The sequence below is a fragment of the Manis pentadactyla genome, chromosome 10 (genome assembly GCF_030020395.1).
Source record: "Manis pentadactyla isolate mManPen7 chromosome 10, mManPen7.hap1, whole genome shotgun sequence".
NCBI classification, from domain to species: Eukaryota; Metazoa; Chordata; class Mammalia; order Pholidota; family Manidae; genus Manis; species Manis pentadactyla.
This window is the reverse complement of record NC_080028.1, coordinates 57,188,158-57,196,659: the sequence shown is the minus strand read 5'-3', so window position 1 is coordinate 57,196,659 and position 8,502 is coordinate 57,188,158. Positions and strand designations below refer to the sequence as shown.

Genomic DNA, 8,502 nt, shown 5'->3' with positions numbered 1-8,502 from the left:
TCTTATGAGGTTGACATTATTACTCTCCTTGTACAGATACAGAAATCAAAGGTTTCAGATGTAACTTGCACAAAATTATACAACTGGAAAGTGACACTGATTGGATTTGACCCCCTTAGTGTGTGTGATAAGACGAAAAGGGTGGGTAGGTGTTTCCCAGGCAGACCTGAGCAAGAAAGAGGCTTGTGAATACACAGTTACAGGGGTGTTGGCAGAGCAAGGAGCCTTCGGGGGATTTCAAGTCGTATGCAAAGTGGTCAGGGTAGCAAAGGGAAGATGGATCAGTCCTCTGCTGTTTACCAGGCAGGTGACCATGGACAAGGACAGCCATCCACTTCACTTTCATAAAGATGGTGGGTAAATGGGCTCAAAACATAACCATGAGCCAGATAGGCTAAGATAAGGATTTTAGATATTTATCCTCCAGGAAATGGGGAATGCTGTAGGCATTTTGACTGGAGGGTTCCCTGGTAGCAATGTGTAGTTATAGCAACGGAGAGAAGTAGGGCAAGATGGGATGGGTTGGGAGACCAGTTAAGAGACCAGGAAAATAGCTGGATTGACGGGTGGTGGCCGAATCTAGTTCAGTGCTAAAATTACTTGGGTAGCTTTTTGGGGTTTTTTGTTGCTTTGTTTTGTTTAAATACAAATTCCTTGACTCTCCAGGAATGGGGAGACACCTGGGTTAAGGTATCAGCTGGTTCCCATGCACAAAGCTGTTAGGCCCTTAGGGGAACAGATCGCCTCCTCCCCAAGGATTAGCATTGCCTACAGGAAAACTGTTAGGCAGAAAGACAGACATGAGCAGGGTAGAGAGAGAATAAAGACAGTATGGTCTACTAAAAGGGACTCAAAGAGTTAACCAGATAAAACCAGAGAGCCAGAAAGGACTCAGAGAGTTAATTAGTTGAAGTTTCAAAGGCCAGGAGTGACTTGGAATATTCCCCAGATGAAAAGCAATTTCCAGATTAACTGTCAGAGTGCAGCCCATGTCTTCATTGCACCAATTAGATCTGTCCTTCAAGGCGCAAGATTGCCAGCCCAGGACCTCTCTGCCCTACCTCATGAAGTAACCAGGGGAATGGGACACGGGTCATGCCATTGTAAAATCTTCTTAGCTGGCAAAAAAGGCCCATCTATTCTTTAACTTAATCTACATGCTGTTCTTCCTCTTCTTCTAGCCACTTAATCAATTAAGTAACTTTGTAACCAAGACAGGAGATAGACCTACAAAGTGTAAATAAACCTATGTGGATAAATAATGCTCAGATCAGGACCAACACAGTCACCTAAATAACCCTTTTCTTAAGACAAAACTTCAAAGAAATTATGAATCACCTGTATTCATCATGCCTTATGCTGACCCCTACCCAAAAAGCCCTAAAAAACCCCAGGCCCTAAATCCCTAAGCACGCCTCCTCTGAGGTTGCCTCAAGTGTACACATTCTGCCTTAAATAAAGACTTCTTACTGCTTCAAGTGTATACATTCTGCCTTAAATAAAGACTTCTTACTGCTCAACTTACTACGTTTTGTCTCTACGCTCTTCCAGTGGTTAGTGTCTTTATTACTTTGCTATTTCATTCTATTCTCCAGGCTTAAGCACACGTCTTCAGTCTGTCTCTGTTCTACTCCAGATAAGTAGGAGGGGCTGCTGAGCACACTGATTTGGGCCTGCAGGTTTCCATCACCTAGGTGACCAGGACAGGACTGCAGTACTCCTTAGTAGCCTGCTGGAAAATCTCCTTTCTTTGCCTTTGGGAAGTTCTGAGAACATAATCTTACTCCATCCTTTGCACGGAAGCTCCCCCAAATCCTGGAGTGGTAGGGGCGTAGTTCTCATACTGTGCAGATTCAAGCAGACATTGGACACCAGGTGACCCTCACTTTAGGAGTTGGCAAGGGATTTGCCCAATCCAAGCAGGAGTTCAGTAGGCTTTCCTTTCCCCCCTGCTCTTGCTTGCTCTCTGTAAGGAAGCGGCAAGGCTATTCTTCCTTTAATGAAATCCTTCCTTAACTATCATTCTGACTTCCCTGCATCTCCGAACCAAACTCCTTCCTAACAAAACTGTAACTGTTATAACAGGAATGCAAATATTAAGAAACAGACAACTTTCTGGTTTTTTAACTTTATTAAAATGGAAGTGGGAGGGGGAGTAGGGGGTAGCAATCAGGTAAGCTATCGGATTGCAGGTGCTGGAAGGGATAAAGAGAATGGGAACGGAGCCTGACTCTTCAGGAGGTCAATGCATCTGACCAGAGCCGAGCTCCAGGAAAGTAGGCTCAGCTTCAGGACCTGGCCAGCAGAGAACCTCATGGGAGTGCACACGACCCTGACAGTCCACAAGTCCCCATTCAGCCTGCATCCAGCTGAACACAGATGCCTTTGTGGATGAATCACTGCCCGGTTCTACTTTCAGCCACCAGCCAGTAAAGGTCTCCCATCCTTAGCTGTGTCCCCATGGCTCTGTGGTTCTAGACACTGCTGACTTTAATCTGAACTGACTCACATGGATGATAGGTAACCACTACTTCAGTGGCCTCAACACTTATGGGCCATTGCATTTCCATCCTTGTGGATGAACCTAATTCACCCAACCCATTTCCCCTATTCTCAGATATTTGCATTATCTCCAAATTCCCACCAATAATGTTAATACCACAATGAAAATTTGCACATACAATTTTCACTGTTACCACTTCCAACTCTAAAATACCTAATATTCTTTGATCAAACCTGGTAATGGTTTTCTCAAGGGCAAGATACCAAGTCTCAAGCCCTAACTTCCTTCTCCAAAGACAAAATTAGAGATCAAAGCTTGATTTTAAAAAAATCCCTTAGGAGCAAAGAATAAAAGGTAATTTCCTTCACCTGATAAAGGATACCTACCAGAAATCGCAGCAAATATCTTAGTCAATGGTTGCCTTAAGTCAGGAATGAGATATAAATGTCCATTGTCATTGCTTCTATCAACACTGGAGGTCCTAGAAAAAAAAAAACTGCTGCCTCTTCCAGGGAAATAGAGAAACTGGCATTCCTGTTCACTGCTTGGATAAGTAAGTTCAACCTTTATGAATGGTAATTTGGCAATATGTATACTTTAAAATCTGCATACTTTCTGACCCAGTAATTCCACCTCAATGTACATACCCTGAGAACATAGTTAAGGCTGTGCACAAAGGGGTAAATATTAGGATGCCCTCTCCAGTTACTACCTAAAATAAAAAACCACCTGACAAAGTACTGGCTATGTGAATTCTGTCACGAACATATGATGGACTACTAGTCACTGAAAATGATGCTGCATTAGAGCATTTACTAGAAAGACAGTTTAGACTCATTTGCTCAATATACCTTTTTGTAGCTAATGATGTGCATACACACACATGCACACATACAAGAACATTTTGGAAAGACCCATAGCAGAGTACCAGTGATTCCTTGTGCTGTTTTCTGTATTTTCTTAAAGCATGTGTTACTTTTCTACTTAGGGAAAATAATGTATTTTAAATGCTGCCTTGATTTTCATTGTGGTAGGGATCAGAGAAAGTGGGTCAGAAACAGTAACAGATGTTAGGAGGGGAGACAGCAGCAGCTGTACACCTGATCACAGATCTCTTCATTTAGAATCCGTACAACCAGGAAGCTAAACTACATTTTAATTTTTCTATTTCACTGAAGCAAAGGAAAATGACAGATCTAAAGGTTAATTTCATACACACACAGATATCCGCACACACATTCTCAAACTCTCTGCTTACTCATATTCAGGAACCTACTATACTGCCAAGTTCTCAGCAGGTCACAGGCCACTGCAACCCAGTGATGAGTCTGCAGGAAAGGAGCCTGCTGGGCTGTGTCCCTGGTTCAGGTGACCAAGGGGGGTGGTGGGCGACACGCTGAAGAGGCAGGGGAAGGGAATGTCACAATAGTGTTCTGTGCAGCCGCTAGGAGAGAAAATGGCACAACAGCTACAACAATAAGAATCTTTATACATGTATCTTTGTAATCAATACAGTTCTTCAGAGCAACAAGAGACACAAGAAAAGGAATACAATGTTCCCAATAGTTACAGCCCACAGGCCAACATGACACATTAGGTTAAATCATCTGGAGGCTTCTGTAAGAGGACTGAGGCGCAGAGGCAATGCAAAGAGTCAACTGCTGGTGTTGGTGCCAACAGGTATAGACATATCTAAAAAGAAAGAAACGGCTACTTGGTAAGTACTTCTGGTGCTTGCATAGTGTCCAATACACAGGGAAGATGACGAGTCCATACGGGTCTTTGTACATGCTATGTGGTAGACTACTGCAGATTTATTTTTTAAGGTAGGTAAGGATCATAAATTGACCAATCCACATTGTGATTACACAGTACAATGCATGCACATTACTGGTACAGAGAGTGCTCTAATAGGAACCTGTCAGCTTTTAAAATCCTGACAAGATCATTTTTACCACAAAGGACTATCATCCTTTGAGTTATTCATTCATTCAACAAACACTCATCCTAAACTATGTGCAATCTCATCCACCCCTTTCTCAGGAAGAGCAGCGCTGGTGAAAAGGAAGGCATGTGCTACCCCCAGACCACTGGCAGACAGCAATGGCACAATTCCAGGGCCTGTAGTGAGTGGCCTCCACCCCATTACCCATCTCCCTGAACCCAGACCCTCAGAGAGCTGTGAGCTGACTCGAGAGAAAAGAACAATTCTCTATTCAAGTCACACAATCCTCAAGGGGAACATGACTAATCTGACTCCTTTGGGACAGGCGAGGAGAGAAGAATATACGGTGGAATCATTCTTATCTGTAGGTTTAGCAGATGGAAGAAAATCATGACACTTGCCTAACTTTAGAAAATGCAATGGGTCTCCTCCCAAGGGCGGTATTCAAAGTGAGCCCAACTCAAACCTACACCCTTCCCAAGACCAGGCTGTGGGTGTGGCTGCTTTTTAAGAAGCTACATGCTAACTTCAAATGGCACAGAATTCAAGACCCAAACTGCAATAACTTTTCAGTCACATTTCCCATCTTCGGTTCCCTGGGGGATAAAAATACCAAAAAAGGGATAAAATGGCTTTTCTCACTGTATATGTCATTCTTGTGTTGTCTGTTCAAAAAAGCCCATGCAACGATAGTCTATTTTATTATGAAAATTAATACCTCTCATAGTAAAAGCCCTCTCTAAAACTGTAGTTTTGGCTTCAGGATTAGCAATCCAAGCAGCCCAAATTATTACGGACTGCATCAACAATATGCCTGCAAGCATGAACACGCTCTTCCAGAGATGAGGTTAAAGATGCTGAGTCTATTCTTCTAATGATGGTGGGAGCCACAGATTGAGGAAAGAGCTTTCTGTTCAGCTGAATTACAGTTGCAGAAAGCATTTTTTAAATGAACTACATCTGCAGGGAATCTGGTTCTGTGAAACACCATCACAGGACTCCCCAGCACCTGGAGAAAGGTCCTGTGAGTCAGGGGGGAATGTAGTGAATGAATGGCTTCCCAGTCTTGGTTTTTCAGAACCTATACAGACAATCCTTCTGAGCACAAAAAGCATTGAACCCACACCGACTGCTCTGGAGGAGATGTGGCTAAGTCACATTGAATACCGGGAATATTTACCTTGAGTGTGTGAAGCGTTGCTTCACCTCTGTGTGGCTCAGTTCCCATCTGTGTAGTGGAAATAAGAGTGCTGCCTCTGACCCGCTGGGGCAGGGGAAGGAGTGGATGAGAGGGGGCTAGAGAGCACAAAAGCCTTCTCCAGAGAAAGGCGGTGTTCAAGTAACAGAGTACCCAATCAAAAAAGCACAAAATTCAAGTAAAAAGCTGCAGTTGCTATGTTCTGGCTTTGGAGCAAAGGCATCACTGCATCTGCCGTGGAAAGCTGGTAGAGAAACGAGCTGCATGGTGGAGGAGGTAGGACGTGCTCCACGTAGAGCTCATCAAGCCATCCTAACACTGAGGACCAAAACTTCCTTACGAGGAGAAAGGGAACCTCAGGAAAAGCTTAGAGGAATCAGCAAGCTGCTCAGAGCAATTATTTAGTGCTCATCCCATCTGTGTTTTCTGCATAAGATCTTCAAGTTCATGATCAACCTAAATTTCAACAGATACAGGTCTTCATTTTGCAGGTAGAAATAGAAAATGAGAGAAAGGCTATCTGGATTTTTCTCCTGCACTTTAGCATCAGAATAAAAACAATTTCGAGGCTGGTTGAAAGAAACTGCTGAAGAAACACACACACACACACACACACACACACAAACATTCTCCCCAACAGGACATGAAGAGGACAATCAGGAAGTTTTTTTTGCAACGAAGAAACTTGCTTTCTTTTTACAGTTTCTGTTCTAGCAAGCTAGTGTGTGCATGCTTGAGTATCAATAACACCCAGAAAACTGGAAGGCTGGGGGTGCTGTCACAGGGACTGTGCAGGCCCTCAGAACAGGAGGAAGGAAGAGAGGGTAACAGTTCAGATACACAGTCTTTTCTAAACAGTTCACAGTGAAAACCTGGAAAAACTTCACACTTTAAAACCACAAGATTTATTTTGCCACAAAAATCCACTGTGTCTGTTATAAGTGGATGGGAAAACATCCCTATTCTACCTCCCATTATAAAACTCCAATTCCCATTTTAATGGACTGTTGCGCATTGCTGAACCTATCTATTCATTTCCACTGGACAACTGACACTCTTGGAGCCATCCTGCTGGAACCCTTATTCCACCAAGAAAAGGTGAATCTAGATTCCATTTCGGAGACATCACCGTTTCTTACTGCCACTGCTTCCACTACTGGATTTGCTGAAGCTTCTGCTCATGTGAGGAAAGTGCACGGTCGGGGTTCTCTCTGTGGGACCATACAACCCCAAATTCCTGGCGGTGGCTGACTTCCGCAGTGGCTTGATGCTGGGAAAGGGGCTAAAGATGGGTGTCTTGGGGTGGCTGCCGGGGGGCGGTTTGCTGGCGACTTGGTTTTCTCCAGACGCACGGGGCAGCTCTGGGAGGTGCCGCGGGCAGGGCGGGCACACCATGGGCTGGGGCTCAGCAACGGCATCCCTTTGGTTCAGTTCCAGGGCTTCTAACTTCACCTGGACAGCAGACACATCGGTGCCGGCATCGGCAAACGCTGGCTCCGGGGACTGCCCTTCCACTGTCCTCCCCGGGCCACCATCCGAGCCGCTGCCTTGTCGCGGAGCTGTCGCCGCGCAGTCTGAGGAGAACGCCTCTCCTGCCCCCAGGCTGTCACTCCTGCGGCCCTTGTTCTGCTCCTCTATCAGCCCGATGGTGTCCCCGCAGCCCAGCTGACTCTTCGTCCTCGTCATGGTCTTTTTGTGGACGCGGATGTGAGTTCGCCAGGGAGAATTGAGTTTCGTCCTGAGGTCTTCGTAGGGGACAGGAGATAGTTTGCCTCCTGTGTGACCAGGGATGTGGATGACAGCATTCTTGGCAGCTCTGTTTGACATTTTCATCTTTTTCCCTAAAAGAAGGTGGTTTATAACTGGAGAGTTGTTTACCTGAGATGGGAGAATGCTGGTCACTGGCCCTTTGTCTGAAATAAATGAAAGGTCATTTGAAGTATACCAGAGACACATCCAGCACAGAAGAGGAGAGACTCAGAGGTTGTCCCCGCACCCCTGCCCACGTATTTCCCAGGTATTGGCCGAGTCATGTGACTGGAGGCAGCAGAAACTGAATTCAACCCCAGAGCCTGGGTACCTACTCCCTCCTTCTCCCCCTACAAAGAGGAGGAGACGAGGGGCTGAGGATATGAAAAAGGAGCAGACTGACTCCCTCACTTCCAGTTAGAGTAAAGCCTCCCTCATGTTTTCTCCAAGAAGCTGTTGTCTCCAAGAAGCAACCTTAGAGGTCTCCTACCTAGAAAATCTTTGAAGATTTTTAAAAGTAGTAAGTCAAATGCCATGACCATATGGATTATCAGCTGTCAGCCTCTGAGAGGTAGGAAAAGAACATACTGCATATTATGAAATGAGAGACAGCAGAATGAGAGAAGCGGTAAGGTGGTAAAAATGCAGTGAAATCACAACTACGCAATGCCTGATCTACGTATGAAAAACCACTCCTACATCTGCAATGGACTTCGGGGCAAACTGGAAACTGGGAGCAGCAAAAGCTTTGTTCTCCTGGAGGGCACTGTTGATAGTGTTATTGTCCCAGGCAGAGAAAGACAAGTACCAAATGATTTCACTCATCTGTAGAACATAAGAACAAAGCAAAAACTGAAGGAACAAAACAGCAGCAGACTCACAGAACCCGAGAATGGACTAACAGTTACCAAAGGGAAATAAACTGGGGAGGATGAGTGGGAAGGGAGGGAGAAGTGGGGAGAAGGGGCACTACGATTAGCACACATAATGTAGGGGAGGGCACAGGAAAGGCAGTATAGCACAGAGAAGACAAGTAGTGACTCTATAGCATCTTACTATGGCTGATGGACAGTGACTGTAATGGGGTATGTGGTGGGGACTTGATAA

General features: G+C 45.0%; 1 protein-coding gene across 6 annotated transcripts in view; it reads right to left on the bottom strand.

Moving 5' to 3' along the window:
- Nucleotides 1-2,830: 2,830 nt before the first annotated feature.
- TBC1D30 (TBC1 domain family member 30) overlaps nucleotides 2,831-8,502 on the bottom strand; it is an 87,584-nt gene continuing 81,912 nt past the window's right edge. For 3 of the 6 annotated variants that reach the window (XM_036894938.2, XM_036894940.2, XM_036894941.2), the window contains one exon: nucleotides 2,831-7,559. In XM_036894938.2, coding sequence (XP_036750833.2) covers nucleotides 6,772-7,559 — 788 coding nt within the window. In that variant the 3' untranslated portion in view covers nucleotides 2,831-6,771. The remainder of the gene's footprint in view (nucleotides 7,560-8,502) is intronic. The other 3 variants (XM_036894939.2, XM_036894942.2, XR_008992067.1) reach the window with 2 other exon arrangements.